At 41.2% G+C, this 17551-nt stretch overlaps 1 protein-coding gene across 9 annotated transcripts in view; it reads left to right on the top strand.

Moving 5' to 3' along the window:
• SEMA5A (semaphorin 5A) overlaps nucleotides 1-17551 on the top strand; it is a 477392-nt gene that overhangs the window by 375628 nt on the left and 84213 nt on the right. For all 9 annotated transcript variants that reach the window (XM_078444329.2, XM_078444308.2, XM_078444311.2 and 6 more), the window contains one exon: nucleotides 9364-9481. In XM_078444329.2, the coding sequence (XP_078300455.2) occupies nucleotides 9364-9481 (118 nt within the window). The remainder of the gene's footprint in view (nucleotides 1-9363; nucleotides 9482-17551) is intronic.

Raw genomic sequence — 17551 nt, 5'->3', positions numbered from 1 at the left:
TAACTAATTGAAATTCTAGGCCACTAATTTCATTTACAAATCATAACATGCAACATGAATTCCTATTAAATGCCTTTAGTAAGTGATACATAATGAGTATAAACGTGTATTTTTACTAGTAATTATATCTTTGTTTACTTGGCATGTGTCCTAAATTTAAAAATGCCATTACAGTGTGGTTCCGTCTTAGTTCTTCTTGGGAATTAGAAATTAATCTTCTAGTAGATTTTTTGGTACTTGACACACGCTATACAGTACAACCACATTTTTCTTGCCTAAGCAAAACCCCAACGCTTTATTCACATCCGTATACTTTCTGGGAGCCTTAAGGAAACCGTGGCCCAGCCATGCTGCTCTGCTTATCTTCCCGATCATGCCACATGCACATGACTGTCATCCTTCCTGGGGCCATCATAACCAGGGAGGCTGTTCTCACTCGTCTAAATTCCAGCTCCATTCAAGAGCCAGCCTACACATGACATCTCCCTGGAACTCTCCTGGCCGACCTCTCCCTCCTCTGACTCCCATAGCGCCCACCGTCTGAGCTTCTGACTTAATAGTTAACCCTCCTTATGTTGTTATGCAACGTTCGTGAACCGGTTCTTCCTCCTTCACGAGACCCCAGGTTCCTTCCTGGTCTTTGGGTCTTCGACACATGGCATTATGCCAGGTAGTCAAAAAAATCGTTGTGAATCTATCCAAATGTGTATTTAAAATACTTTGTACCGGGCCGCCTGGGTGGCCCAGTTGGTCGAGCATCCGACTTCGGCTCAGGTCATGATCTCGTAGTGTATGGGTTCGAGCCCCACGTTGGGCTCTGTGCTGACAGCTCCGAGCCTGGAGCCTGCTTCGGATTCTGTCTCCCTTTCTCTGTGCCCCTCCCCTGCTCACACTCTGTTTCTGTCTCTCTCAAAAATAAACATTAAAAAATAAAATAAAATGAAATAAAACAAAATAATACTTTGTACCACTTACTACAATACACTGTGGTGTGCCACATTGCCTGGTTAAATAAAGAGCCCACGGCATTTACAGGTTTAGTATTTTTGGGATAGAGTGTTTTCAAACACCCCAGAAGTCGGTATCATATAATATGCAATGATGTCTAGGGATTAATTGGAATAACTGTATGTATTCCACCCCCAAAATAACTTTCTTTTATTTACTACGTGATGTAACTTAATCCTCAAAACATTTCCTGTGAGGTGATTATTATTCCAATTTCACAGAGGTACTCATTGGAGAAAAGATGTGTTCCAGCTGGATTTACCAACTGAAGGACGTGTCGGTGTCTTACAATGCATTCCTCAAGCAGTTTATTGTCTAATTAGAATTTTTTTTTCAGTCTTATTTCTAGTAAGACAGTGTTTTTCATGCCAACCTTAAAAGCAGATTCTGAAGTATATAATGACATCGGTCATTAGGAATAAGATACTTCAGATTGTTTTAGAAATTAAGGTAAAGATCATTCATGAGCAGAGAAATCCACCTATCCCACTACTATCATGATGATCATAGAAGTAAGTACTGGTATTTGACACATGGTTTTTGCCCAGTATTTTAAAGTTTGCAGCACTTACTGGGAAATGCTGTCTTGAACGGGGCTCTGGGCTCTGCCCGTTCCACTCCTCAAGCTCCAGTCAAAGTCTAGCCTCCATTTATCTTCCTTTAGATTCTCCAATTCCCTCCCACCAAAGTGTCCATCCACCTCGCTGTCAAATGTCCTGTTTTTCCAAAGCTATGTGAAATGGATCACTTCTATCCGTCTCAGTTTAAATGCCACCGAGGTCAAGTATTTCCTGACCCCAGACCCCTCCATCCAAACAGGGCTTCTCCTTCGGGATTTTACTTTGCTGATGGTTCTTGCTATGTCAGTGTAGTCGATTAGTGTTTATTGCCTTTGCCGAATGATAAATTCTGTGGGTACAGTGACTGCGTCTGCTTTGCTGACCCTGGCACCCCCACCATTTTCAGTCTGGCTCATGCTAGGTGCTCCTAAGTATGTACCAAATGAAGGAATGATTGGGACACTTTTAAAAGCCCATGTTTTATGAATGCACTTTGTTAATATGGCCAAAATTCTTAAGATCAAAAATAAGCTGATCTAATGACAATTAGTGTAACAGTAACAAGTCAGATAAAGTCATTGATACTTAGATAATCTAACATGCAAGAGATGATACTCAGTAAGTAGCTCCTACTCTCTAGAAATACAGTGAGAAGATTTTAATGAATACACTTCTTTTCCCTATTACTCAAATTAGCAAATAGCATAACTGCACACTTTAAAATTTAAAGGAAGAGTTTAGAGGAAACAACAGATGTTGGCAAGGATGTGGAGAAAGAGGAACCCTCTTGCACTGTTGGTGGGAATGCAAACTGGTGCAGCCCCTCTGGAAAACAGTGTGGAGGTTCCTCAGAAATTTAAAAATAGAATTACCCTATGACCCAGCAATTGCACGACTAGGAATTTATCCAGAGGATACAAGAGTGCTGATTCATAGGGGCACATGTACCCCAAAGTTTATAGCAGCGTTATCAACAGTAGCCAAATTATGGAAAGAGCCCCAATGCCCATCAACTGATGAATGGATAAAGAAGATGTGTAAACACACACACACACACACACACACACACACACACACACACAATGGAATACGATTCAGCAATGAAAAAGAACAAAATCTTGCCATTTGCAACAACGTGAATAGAACTGGAAGGTATTTTGCTAAATGAAATGAGTCAGTCAGAGAAAGGCAGATACCATATGTTTTCACTCATGTGTGGAACTTGAGAAACTTAACAGAAGACCATGGGGGAAGGGAAGGGGAAAAAATAGTTACAGAGAGGGAGGGAGGCAAACCATAAGAGACTCTTAAATACAAAGAACAAACTGAGGGTTGATGGAGGGGCAGGGAAGGGGAACGTGGGAGATGGGCATTGAGGAGGGCACTTGTTGGGATGAGCTCTGGGTGTTGTATGTAAGTGATGAATCATGGGAATCTACCCCCAAAGCTAAGAGCACACTGTATATACTATATGTTAGCTAATTTGATAAAAAATTATATAATAGAATGAATCAATAAATAAAGGAAGAGTTTAGTTAAATATTAATATCACTGTCTTGGAAAAGAGAGTAGTTTATCCTTCTCCAAGAACTAAGGCCTGTCTGTGAATATACACTTAGCTCTATACGTACTTTTCCATAAATGTGTTTTTAAATTAAACCTTAAGATTCTGACCAACATATTTTCTGAAATCAGAGACTTTCTAACACCAAGGAAATATATCAAATGAGGATAATCTAAGGTTATTAACCAAGTAAGGAAAATTTGCTATTAAAAAGACTCATCATCCACACAAAAAAAACATTTCAAAGTGAAGAAAAGCCACCTTCAGATGGCCACATTAATAAGACATCTGTGATCCTGCATGCGGTGTCTTTGAAAGACCTACCTTCCCAAAGTAATAAGTTACGATGATTGGTTTTTCTGGAAGTACACTTTAGCGGAAAGGTAGAGCTCATCAGAATTTTGCCACGGTATGAAATATTTTGACTGAGGAAAACATTTATATATAAATGGAATTTTTAATGAAGGGGCATTTGTGCTTGTAGAGAAGTTTTAATAGTTTAAAGGATAAGTGGCATGTTAAGAATGCGGCAAGCCGTCAACATTGTCGGAAGAAAGATGTTTTTACAAGCGGCTTTTCATTTAAAACAGCTTAAAATATCCTGTGTAACCTTGTGGCCTTGTTTCACTTCTGCAGGCAGATTTGCAAAGAGAAGCCAGAGGGCCAAGTTAGGGAGTTGGTGGAATTTTCCTGTTTTCAGAATTTGAATTTTGTCTAATGGTCCTGTTGCTTTAGGAAGAAACATGAAAGGGGTGTCTGGGTGCCTTAGTCAGTTGAGCGTCCGACTTCAGCTCAGGTCATGATCTCACGGTCCGTGGGTTCGAGCCCCGTGTCGGGCTCTGTGCTGACAGCTCAGAGCCTGGAGCCTGTTTCAGATTCTGTGTCTGCCTCCCTCTCCACCCCTCCCCTGCTTGCACTCTGTCTCTCTCCGTCTCAAAAATAAATATACATTAAATTAAAAAAAAAAAAGAAACATGAAAGGGAATTCAGGCCCTTTGAATAATTGTGTAAGTGTAGCTCCCTCCTGTTTGCTCACCACTGTGAAAATGGGATCGTGCCCAGACAGAATTCTGACGTGTGATATATACTATGGCATTCTGGCAAAATGGCTGGTTCAGTAAGACTAGGACACTGTGGGTCAGAACACGCCTTCACAGCCAGGAGGTCGCAGCAGGAAGCAGGAAGGTTCTTAATTCTCACCTGTGTCCAGGTCTGTCTCACAGTTGAGGGGTCTTCAGATTTCCAGAAACTTCCTACAAAACATCTGCCCAGGCAATGTTACTGAGGGCTGATTTGCTTACACTGAGCTTAGTGACAATATGTGAAATATCTTACCTTGTAGATACAAAAATGCACTTTGTCTTTTACACAGTCTTTGGTTTATTCTCATCTTTCTTATTCCCTAAAAAAAAGTTATTAAATCAATTGTGTGTCTTTAAAATAAATTCTTAAAATTGAGAAATTTGGGATATGCTTTATATACAGGGCAAATTCTACTCTATGGAACTGATCATTGAAATGACTTTTTAGTTTTAAAAAGTAAGTTATTAAAAGATTATATTCCCAGACCTCAAGAACTAGAGATTTCGAAAAGCTGGTGCTCACACTTAGTGTTGTAAACTTGTGTTTAAAAAAGAGGTTGTCTGAATTTGATAGAAAAAGGAAAACAAAACGAAACAAAACATCCCCAGCTTCCTTGTTGTTACTTCTCAGCCCTGGGCCTGTTTGTGTTGGTATGAGATTGAGAAGTTTAGCTTAAAAAAATATGTGGTTTTTTGTCATTGTTACTTGTTTTGATTTTTAGGAGGGAGAAAAGGAGATTTACCAGAAATACATTTCTGGTGGATCACAGATAGGGAGTCAAATGAAATGACTGATCAAATATGAAAGGACCAGAAGGAATCCTGCATAAATGTTTTTACGATTTTTAAGCATGGAAGTTCTTTGAAAGTATGCACAAAATCCAGATGCTGTGAAGAAAAAGACTCATATAAACTTTACTGCATAAAATTTTAAAACATCTGTATCTTGAGAAAAAAAAATACTAATGACAAGTAGGAAAAGTATGTGAAGCATTATGGACAGAGGGTTAATTTTCTAATACAGAAATTATCACTTGCAATGACTGCATAAAAATAGTGAAGCCAGTTAGTCAATCAAAAAGAAGCATAAAGGAGAAATTGGTTACAAATGGGAAATTTACATGAACAGAAATACAATAATCCATAAGTGCGCGCGCGCGCACACACACACACACACACACACATAATCTTAATCTCACAACTGAGTAAATAGAACAGATGAGTAGAAAAGTGTTTTGATCTATCAGAAAGGGCTAAGTTAAAAAAAAATAGCATCCAGTATGAAATAGAGAGAGGATAAAGAGTTACCCTTCAAATTGCTGACTGGTACAAAATTATTAATACCCATAACTTCTATCTCATAGCTCCACGTATAGAAGCTTATCATGTAGAAAATACATACAGGGGCACCTGGGTGGCTCAGTCCGTTGAACGTCCGACTTCGGCTCAGGTCATGATCTCGTGGTTCATGGCTTCTAGCCCCACGTTGGGCTCTGTGCTGATGGCTCAGAGCCTGGAGCCTGCTTCGGATTCTGCGTCTCTTTCTCTCTCGTCTCTTCCCCTGCTTGCACTCTGTCTGTCTGTCTCTCTCTCTCTCAAAAAATAAATAAACATAAAAAAATATTATAAAAATGCATATGAAGATGTGCATTACAGCCTTGCTTTTAAAGGATTTAAATAAATATTCGTTCCTCTGGGTAACAGAATATTACACAGCCATATAAGGAATAAGGTAGAGCTATATATACTGACAAAAGAAAATGTCAAAGTATATTTTTTAATTTTTTATTTTTTATTTTAGAGAGAGAGAGAGTATGATGGGGGGAGAGGGGTGGAAGGAGAAGGGGAGAGAGAATCTCAGAGCGGAGCCCGATGCAGAGCTCGATCCTGCAGCCCTGGGATCATGTCCTGAGCTAAAGTCCAGAGTCGGCTGCTTAACTGAGACATCCAGGCGCCCTGTCACAGTGTATTTTTACGTGTAAAAAGCAGACAGGAGGCTGTGTGTATACTCCCCTTTGTGTGTGTTACATATAATTGTACATATAAAACAACAAAATATATATGTATATGTAGACATATCCATACGTGAATACGTATTTGTGCGGAGAAAATGTCCCCCAAATATATGAAAGTGTGCATAGTGCCTATTTCTGGGGAAGGAAAGCGTATATTTTGTCCTTGATAACTGTTCTGTTGGAGTTTTCACATGAAAGTACTATGTGCTTGTTAAGGTAATTAAATAAGAAGACCCTTAGACTGAAGTCGCCTTAAAACCTTGGCAGCTGACCTAAGCAAACCAAAACCGACGCCAGGGTCAACTGCACTTGAATCTGAGAAAGTGAGACTTCGGAACAAACGATCTCAGTCAACCAGGCTTTTCCAAATAAGATCACCACTTAAGCTATAGCCGATCAAATGATTTCCTTGGTTTGTTGCTGAGTCTCCTCTAGAGGATTCTCTCCCCTAGCTCCTGTCAGGGGAACCTCCTAGCCTGGTGCAGTCAGATTCACAATTTTGACGTCCCTTGGTTTACTTTTTAACACGGGCACAGGCACTTAGGATCATGTTCCAAGGAGGCTATGGCGATAGGCACTTGTTTCACCCCCGTTTCCATGACCTAGTCCTGCTGTGAGGAGGACCAGTTTTAACCACTTGTCTCTGAATTTCTTTGGCTGGTAAATATATATTACATAGCAACAATAAATAATAGCTTTATACCATTATTGTTTGATTTATTGTCTTTAGAGATATCTTCCCCTGCTGCGGGACTTATGCTTCATCTTTCTCTGCTTTGGTTTCCTCCTTTTAAAGTGATTACATTTATTTCATTTAAAATAAATGTGGTAGCTAATTGAGGTGTTGTATTTGTAAGGTCCTCTGAGGTCGGAATGAGCTAATAGAGGTCACGTTCTTGGAGCAGTGCTTCATATGTGGTTAACGTATTTGATGTGTTAATCACGCTTCTTTTGTATCATTAATATTAGCAATTTACTATTACTTACAGCACCTCCTTGGCCCACATTTGATAGTTATGCTATGATTTCTGGTCCTACTCCTGATTAATTGGTAATCTTCTAACAGATTCTTCCTGCTGTAAGGGGCCCCTTACCTCTAAGAAGACATTAACACTTCCCTGCTGCACTACCTTGCCTTTCTTTGCTTCCATTTCCTGCACAGCCTGACCTGTTGGTCCCTTAAGAGACAGGATTCTCCAGTGTTCGATGCCCTGCTTGCCTCTGGGGTCATCTTTTGTATAATTTTGGCTCTATCACTGTCGCTCTGCTTCCCTCCGCCCCTGAACACCCTCTCTTGTATTTATAACATATGGGCCAAAATCTTCATCTAATGATGCCCCAGTACCTGGTACTGTATGAACTCTCTCATTGAGACAAAGCTAAAATACAATATCCACGATGTATATAATAGTTCTGATATAACTTATTAAATATTGTAGTTGGAGCTACATTAAACAACTATTGATTGACAAAATTTTTAATTCATTTTTAAGCTACGGTACCCAAAAGGAAGACTTCCCTAACTTATTAAATTCAAACTAACCATGTTGAAGGGTTTCAGGTATATTTGCTTGTACTTGGGCCAATTTCTTAAATCTTCTGTGCCTCAGTTTTCTCCTCCGTAGGTAAAAATAATACTACCTCCCTCATTAGAGTTAAATGTCTAAATGATATAATTTGGTATTTTATAGTAAGTGTTCCACAAATAACATCTGTAACTAAGGTGAGGATGATGTTGGTGATGGTGGTGGTGATGGTGGTGGTGGTGATGGTGATGATGATGATGGTGATGTTGATGATGGTGATGGTGGTGGTGGTGATGATAGTGGTCATGATGATGGTGGTGTTAATGGTGATGGTGCTGCTAGTGATGGTGGTGATGATGGTGATGATGATGATGATGATGGTGGTGATGATGGTGGTGGTGATGATGATGATGGTGGTGGTGACAATGACGGTGATGATGGTGGATGATGACAGTGATGATGGTGGTGGTGATGATGATCATGATGGTGGTGGTTCTGGTGCTGGTGCTGGTGATGATGATGATGATGGTGGTGATGATGGTGATGATGATGATGGTGATGGTAGCGATGATGATGGTGGTGATGATGGTGGTGCTGGTGATGGTGATGATGATGGTGGTGTTGGTGATGGTGGTAGTGATGGTGATGGTGGTGGTGGTGATGGTGATGATGATGATGGTGGTGTTGATGGTGATGGTGGTAGTGATGATGATGGTGACGGTGGTGGTGGTGATGATGGTGATGATGATGATGGTGATGGTGGTGATGATGGTGGTGGTGATGATGATGATGGTGGTGGTGGTGACGATGACGGTGATGATGGTGGATGATGACAGTGATGATGGTGGTGGTGATGATGATCATGATGGTGGTGGTGCTTGTGCTGGTGCTGGTGATGGTGATGATGATGATGATGATGGTGGTGATGATGGTGATGGTGGTGGTGATGATGGTGGTGGTGATGGTGATGAGTTGGTGATGGTGATGATGATGGTGATGGTGATGATGGTGATGATGATGGTGATGGTGATGGTGGTGATGATGGTGATGATGATGATGGTGGTGGTGATGGTGATGATGATGATGATGATGATGGTGATGGTAGTGATGATGATGGTAGTGTTGATGATGGTGATGGTGGTGGTGATGATGGTGATGATGATAATGATGGTGGTGGTGGTGGTGATGATTGTGATTATGGTGATGGTGGTGGTGATACCATCATACCATATCATCATACCATGATGATAATGGCGATGATGGTGATGGTGGTGATGATGGTGACAGTGGTAACAACATCTCGTACTTTTGAACATTGCAAAATTCTGACTAGCTTTATTCATGACCCCAAAAAGCTCACAGCGGCACATTTAGTTGTTTCCCCTATATCTTAGGATAAGTATACATATTTCAACCAAAATTAATCACTTGATTTAATTAGATACTTGCTGATGTATGTTGATGGCTTGTTTTCTCGTGTGCAGGCTAAAATCTAGTTTCTTGCAACTAGTTCCCATGTCAATCCCTAAGGGCCAGACTCGCCTAAGCTTATGTCTCTTGTAGTGGGTAAGGCTGTCTCTCTGCTGACCTTTGGGTGTGTGTTTGCAGTGCCTGCATTGGGGCCCAGGACCCTTACTGTGGCTGGGACATGGTGATGAAGAAATGCACGAGCCTGGAGGAGAGCCTAAGCATGACACAATGGGAGCAGAGCACCTCCACCTGTCCCGTAAGTGCGCGTGTTCCCCGGCCTCAGAAAGCCCTGCCCGTGGGCACTCAGCTGTCTTAAATCCTAACCCACACGTCGGTGGTGGCCATGCATTTGGGACCTTTCTCGCACACCCAGTGCTCTCTCAACTCATTCAGCTCTTAGTTTCCACCAGAGCCACGTGGGATGTTGCCATAAGCTTTTTGTCTGCTTTGCAGAGAAATACTTGAAGAGAAAACACTGTTGATTTGGAAATGGGATGTAGTATCTCTGTCTCATTCTTGGATTTTCTCTCCAGAGATTGGTGTGGACTATTTTGCCCTTTTTAGCATGAGTAAAATAGTGACTTCCACACCCATCAATTTCCCTTGGGAGCTATAATTCTAGAAACTGAGATAAGTAGAGCTTTTGAAAAAATAAAGTAAAGGATGTTACTATTGGACTTCAGGCAGGACAGTCTTCTGGATCCTGCCCAGGGTCCCGGGAAGGTCTGGGAGAAACAGCACGATGGCCATTCCCGCTGTGAACCCACAGAAGGAAGAGAAACTCATTTCCATTTGGAGCTAGGTTTTCTGAATCTAGGGAGGAAAACACTTTTCTTTGCCAATTTATCTCTTTGAGGCCTCACTTGTAAGAACCAGCTTAATTTTTTTTTCCCTTTGTCTTTACAACCCTAAATGCAGTGATCTCAGATTCTTTTTTCTGTCCTCAGAGAATATGAGCAGGAACTGTTAGCCTCCATATATTTAAAATGATGAAGTCACTGTGCTGTCACATAGCTGCTGATCTCTCTGACTGTCAGTTCGGGCGCACCTCTGCAAGGCAGAGGTGAGAAGAGAAGAGGCACATTCCGGTATCGGGAAGCCCACGCTGTTTTTCCGACGCAGATGTCCGACGCATCTGGACACGCTGTTTCCTATGAAGGGACCTACCCTTTCCATCACCTAAACCACATATTCATGCAGCCTCTCCTTCCAGGGGAAGAAGAAAACCAGGCAGTGACATGGGGAAGGCTAGGATTAGTAAAACCAGCATCCTGTCCCAAATGTGGGCACGAGATAGAAGCCTTTTACTGCAAAGGTGTGATCACCACATCCAGGCTCTGAGCAGAGCTTGACAGATCAATTCGCCGCTAGTCCTTCGGGCTGTTTAGCCTCAGATTTTCTCACTGTTTCTTGAAATCGATTACAAAAATGCCAGTGTTTGTGCTGAGTTCTTTCTCGTTTCTGAATAACACTTTCAAAGCACAGAGATGCTCACCTTGAATCTTTGCAGCTGGAGAAAACAGAAATATCTGAACTGTCGTTCTCAATTATGGGCGTGTACTCCCCAAGAATCGGTGCATCTTCTCATAGATGTATGAGCCAGCATTTTAATGGCAAAAAGGGCAGAAGAATGGAGTAACAGTTCTTACAGGAACAGTTCTTCTCAAGCGGTAAGGCCTCCACTCCAAAACACATGGTTTCGTGGAGATCTGAGACATGCTTAATTATGTAATGGAAAATCGTGACACAGTCACCCACTAGGTTCACAACAAATACATGCGTTGTCTATTTCTACAGGAAAAAAAAATGGAGATGACCTAACATTTAAAAAGTGGCCAGCGGGTTGTTACGAAAGTTGTCACTGCTGCTGAGAGCGCAGTTTCTATTTCAAATTCAAAGAAGGTCACAGGGTGATACGGACTTGCCCTGATGGGAGGTCTGTCCCTTCACATCTCCGCTTTACAGAACCATCCCTGTTCTCTGTCTCCGTCTGTCTGTCTCTCTCTATATATACATACATATATGTCTATATATAATATATAATACATACACTTTTGATAAGAATATGCAAAGCCTCCAACAACAGACAGCAAGTTATGTCCCCTGGAGCAAAAGGCAGGACAGGAAGCTGTGCAGTTGTCTGATTTAGATAGGCTGCCGTACAGAATGGGAACTCCCGTACACCCAACTACTTGTCAAAAGATAAACTGAGGCATATGAGTTTTAAGAGTTTGTTGAACAGAACTCAATTCAAATCAGGCAGCATCCAACCCAGCAGATAGAAAGGAGCTCTGAGGAGTCGTACAGAACAAAAGACTTTTACAGACAGAAATAAGTGGGAACAAGGAAGTTATTCTAGGCAAAAAAGCAGGTTGCTTATTGCAAAGTTACTTTTCCTTAGTAGATGGCATGGGTCTATCAGTCAGATGAGCTGGCTAGTGCTGCACAGGCATTTCCTGATTGGTTGAAGATTCCTTTTCTGGGAGAGCCAGCACTGTATGTAATTAGGTCAAATCTCAGTTTGGTGACATGGGGCTTAGCATAAGAAATTCCATTTTAGGTCTATAGTTTTGGTTTTTAACAACTATAGTCATCGTACATCTCTTTCTAAAAACCTGTCTCTTAGAAAGAAATGAACTAGGGAATCCTGGGTGGCTTAGTCGGTTAAAGCATCTGACTTTGGCTCAGGTCATGATCTCATGGTTTGTGGGTTCGAGCCCCATGTCAGGCACTGTGCTGACAGCTCAGAGACTGGAGCCTGCTTTGGATTCTGTCTCCCTCTCTCTCTGTCCATCCCTCACTTGTGCTCAGTCTCTCTCAAAAATAAACAAACATTAAAAAATTAAAAAAAAAAAAAAAGACATGAGCTAGATGAAAAGTATTAGCATTATGACAGAGAAGTCTTAGGTATTTTTAAAAGCTATTAAAATGTAATTTTGCTCCTATTTTATTTGTAAACTTTTGACTAAAATAGAAGAAAGGTTTAATTTTATTGGCTAAATCTGTATTTCATCATTTCTGATACACCATTGGTTGTTTTTATTAAGAAAATAAATGTTGCCATAGACTGCAAGATACAAACTGATTTCAGAGATATTTGTATATCTTTATATTTTATATATTTATATATCTTTATATTTATATCTCTTTATAGAGATATAAATATCTATATATAAATATTTGTATAGATATTTATATATTTATATATATATATATATCAGTATATATATAGTGTATGGATAGATACATATATATATGTATACATATACAGCAGTATATATATATATAGTGTATAGATAGATACTCACACATATACTAAAAAATCTTATAATCAGTGAAACAGCTTTTTTTATCTACATGTCTATATCCAAAAGAAATTAAGGTTTATAAGCTGAGTGGTTTTCAAATGAGACCAGAGCATCTTATATCCAATGTAAAAACCCAAAATGAACACTAAAAATGGAGACGGTTTTATGGGGAGCTCACATAATGTGGACGACAATGAGGGTAATGCCAGTCTCTGTGGGAAACTACCCAGTCAGTCTTCACAGATTTCAGACCAATGACGTAGCAGAGCTGAGTTCCCCAGTCAGTGTTGCATTCAGAACATGGACAGATCGTCTGCTCTCTAGAGAGTTCCACTTGGTGCTGGACCCCGGGAAACCCTCCCAGGGTTTCCCCAGGGACTTAGTGCCAGAAAAGACCTATTTTCTATTGAAAGCTCCCTATTTTAAAACATTTATGGATCTCTGTGGTATAGGAGACAAGGCAATAGTGACTGACAATATCGATTAATTTCTGGTGGCTTACGTAATTACAATTGAAAACATTATTCTCAGTTTAAGAGATTTGAACTGCTTGAGCAAGATCTAAATTTACAGGTCTGGAGTCATTTGAATATTATTTATGTCCTGCATAACTTGCAGTGTTGCTTGATGAGGATAGTGTAGTCTTAAGAATCGCCCTGAGCTTTATTTATGCCCGAACACTGTCCACATTCTTTGTGGGTACCTCGTTCCCGGTATACATCATACGATGAGTCCCCGTTCCAAAATACATCGTGCAATAACCAGCAAAATACGTATACTAAATAAGCACCTCGATGGCTTGCAATAGCTAGCTTCTTCCCAGGACACTGTGTAAATAGCACCTTTAGAGCAAAAAGATCCTTTAGCACAGACTGAACCCAGAGCCTTCCGTTTACATAGCAGCACCGTGGACCAGAGTCTAAGGGGTTGATAGAAGATTCTAAAACTACATTGGGAAAGAAACCAGGACTCGAATCCAGTGCTTCTGACATTATCCTCAATCTACAAGATAATGACATTCCCAGCTGTCAACGTCTCCCCAGAGCAGTGGCTGATGGGTTCACCCAATGACAGGTGACCCGGTGGTCACCTTGCATCTTATGCTCAGATAGCCGGTAAGGCATTGTTTCTGAATTTTGTAGTGAAATCTACTGTAAAAGAAGGAAAAGGGAGCTAAGGTTAATTGTGTGTCTACACCATGTGCTAAGTGGTGTGTTAGGCCATTTCAGTGGATTATCTCATTGGATATGCATGATCACCCCAGGGGTAAGCATCACCGCTTCCGTTTCACGAGTGGAAGACCTGTGGCTCCGAGGCAATAAAGACTGTCCCTATTTGTCTATGTGACTAAGAGGTCACATGCCGTTCCCGCTTAGTCCTCTTCAAAGGTGCTCTCCTTCCCTCGTGTAATTCACTCATGGGGAGAGACTTAGGGAAATTAAGTTGATGTTGTAACGTGGAGACAGTCTGTTCCAAGGGGCAGATCCAATGTCCTGTTTTGTTACCATCTCTGACCAAAGGTGCGTGAAACTTTGGAAATGCATGAAGGAAGATCTTTTGACTTCTGAAAAAACATCCCAGTAGAAAACAGAAGAGTTCACTTGAGTTATAAGAGAATAATGGTTGGAGTACAGTAAGAACTTAAAGGCACACTCCATGGATTTCTGTACCCATCAAATGCATCTACATGCTTGGTTCCTTGGGAATGGATGAGTTGAACATGAGGGATTTAAACGTGGGATTACAGGTTATGCTTGTTAGCAAAAATTGAATCTTACTTAGCTAGCACTTAGAAATCCATTATTTCCTAGGTAAAGGGAAATTTGCTATTATACAGTTATGGATAAAAATGTAAGTGCTGGTTTGCACAAGACTCTCATCAGGGAAGGATCTAGAATCACAGAATGAAGTGGCTAAGATCGCAGGCTCTTGATTAGTTTGTTTACACCGATTCTTGGGTCCCTTACAACCAGTACTCTGAATAAATTGAGCCTAAACTGAACCTCAGTTCCCCTGCCTATAAAATGGGAAGTAGATACAAAGGACCTTGTGAAGATTCCAGGGTTAACACATAGAAATCACTCGTCACATGCCTGGCATCCACGGAAGTACCTACGTGTGGTATATGGTTTACTATGGTTTAGTCATTAATATCTTATCAAACGAAGCACATACTTCAAAGAGAAAGTCGCTAGGCAGAAACCTGGAGATAGCACAACCACAGATAATATATTCTAGATAGCTTTATTTCTGATTTCTGAAGAAAAGTAACAAAATACAAAAAGACGTGCTCGTATGGAGAAGGGAAGCAGCAGAGCCCATCCCGTTATTCATCGATCTGTTCCTTAGGCAGATCCTCAAAGGAATGTACTGAGCGTCAAAAGGAGTGTGTGGTTGAAGTGGGTGAGAGAGCCACCCACTGCCCACGTGCTTTTCTGCGTGTTGCAAGTTCTTCTTGCTCCAGAAGTTAATGGAACCAACTGCAGGGGTCCTGGATTGAAAATCTGCCCTTCAGCATCTGCAGCTACCCCCACTCTTCCCCTGCGAAGCCATCACCATTTACTCTTACTAATGACCGGCTAGGGCCGTTCCTTTTGCTTTCCAGTGTATATTTACTGCAATAACTCTTCTAATTTTTTCTCCCTCATTCCACTCCATTCTTTCATTTACTGTCACTCGTGTCCAATTCTTCCTCTTTTTCTCTGTCGTCTTAGCTCAACTTTTACTCACATACATTTGGAAAGAGAATGTGTGTGGCACCTCTTTGCCTGAAGACTGTTATCTTATGCCAGCGCCCAAACAGGGAAACGAAAGGATGTCTAGTGTGGTGGGTTCTTTCTTTCCCTTTGAGTTTTACTGAGATATAATTGATACAGCTTTACACGGCACCGTGTGAGGTTAAAGTGTTCAACACAGTGACTTGGCTTGCATATATTGTGTAATGATCGCCACAGAAAGTTTAGTTAACACCCATCATCTCATGTAGATATCCCCCCAATTTTTTTTTCCCTTGTGAAAAAAAGGAGCTCCTCCCTTAGCAACTTTCAAATGTCCCATCTAGCGGTGTGAACTCTATCCATCATGTCGTACGTGACCTGTCCAAGACATATTTATCTTAAAGCTGGAAGTTTGTACCTTTTTAAAAAAAAAGTTTATTTATTTATTTGGAGAGAGAGGATACGCAGAGGTGGGGAGGGAGGGAGGGAGAGAGAGAGAGAGAGAGAGAGAGAGAGAGAGAGAGAATCCAAAGCAGGCTCTGCACCAGTAACACGGAGCCCAATACCAGGCTTAAACTCAGAAACCATGAGATCATGACCTGCACCTAAACCAAGAGCTGTATGATTAACTGTGCCACCCAGACACCCCAAAGTTCGTACCTTTTGACCTTCTTTCCCCTAGTTCCTCTCTCCCCCACTCGACGCATCTGACAGCCACAAATCTTACCCCTTTTTCTATGAATATGGGTTGTTTTTAGATTTCACTTGTATCGGATATCGTAGAGTATCTATCTTTCTCTGTCTTATTGCATTTAACATAATGCCCTCAAGGTCCATTTATGTTTTTCCACATGGAAAGATTTCCTTCTCTTTGATGGCTGAATAGTATTCATGTATTTTATATACATATGATATATATATATATATATATATCATATATATATGTGTGTGTGTGTGTATGTGTGATATATACATGTGAGATATATATATGAGATATATATGAATTATATATTATACATATATGAGGTATATGAGATACCTCCTATATATTTTTAAATATACTATATAAAAGAGTGGTATATACAGCACATTTTCTTTACGTACTCATCCTTCAGTGGACACATAGGTCGTTTCCGTGTCTTGGCTGTCATAAGTCATGCTACAGTGACTGTGGGGGTGCCACTAACTCTTCAGCTTAGGGATTTGGTTTCCTTCAGCTCTAAACCCAGAAGTAGAATTGCCGGACCATGTGGTAGTTCACTTTTAGCTCCTTGAGAAATAGTGGTTCTTAACTGGGGGAGATTTTGCCCCCAGGGACATCCAGCAAAGTCCGTAGAAACTTTGGTTGTCACAACCAGGGCTGGGGGGCCACTAGCATCTATAGTGGGTGGACAAGGGAGATCACGAATGCACAGGGCAGCCCCCACGACAAAGAATCCTCTAGCCCAAATGTCAATAGTGCTGAGGTTTTACAACCCTGGTCTCATGGACAGGAAAATGCTGACCAGTATTTCCAATTATACCCTCCAAATTGTGAGTCGGGCAATCTTTGGCATGTTATAAAATTTTCTTAGATCTATGTTTGCTTTTTCGGTAAAACTCGTAAGCCTAACCAGAATTAAATTCCTTGTGAACAGGGTCTTACAAAGGACCAGTTCTATCCTCCAGCGATGGGGAAGCAGCAGTTTCAGGAGTGATTCTGATGCCCAGTTTGGGGGGGCTGTGGGTGAGCAGCCCTCTTATTTCCTGGCCTGCTTCTCCACAGGGGCACCAAGCAGCGAATTCTCACATAACAGTGTCCGAAGCAGAGAAAGAGAGAGAATATTCTGCTTTTATCTGCAGGAAAGTCATTTCTGGACTCCTCTTTCACTGTCCTCTTGAGTCTCCTTGACCAGAATCTGGTCACATGTTCTTTCGTGGGCCCAACACTGGCCCAGGTGAGTGGGGTTCCCATGACAGCCTTAGACCCTCCTGCTAAGGGCACGGCTGGTGATGCCAACCCAGCCCTCCCACAGTTACCTACTGTCTCCCCGGAATGGTAAGGAATGATCCCCATGATGAATGCAAAACCCCTTTTATTCAAAGTGATTCTTTCATAAAAAACCTTCCACCCTGGTTGGTGTTCTTGCCCTTTGGGCTGAAGAAACAGATTCTCAGATTCCCTCCAGGACTGGAAATTAATTTCAAGAGAGCGCATGAATTGGACAGGAACCTCAAAGTTGTCAGGAAACAGGCAGTGACTCTGACTCCTCCTCTCCGTGTCTGTCTGTCTGTCTGCCTGCCTGTTTCTGTCTCACTTGT

The sequence above is a fragment of the Panthera onca genome, chromosome A1 (assembly GCF_046562875.1).
Source record: "Panthera onca isolate mPanOnc1 chromosome A1, mPanOnc1 haplotype 2, whole genome shotgun sequence".
In the NCBI taxonomy this organism is placed as follows: Eukaryota; Metazoa; Chordata; class Mammalia; order Carnivora; family Felidae; genus Panthera; species Panthera onca.
The sequence above is the reverse complement of the archived record's forward strand: the minus strand, read 5'-3'. Positions and strand labels throughout refer to the sequence as shown.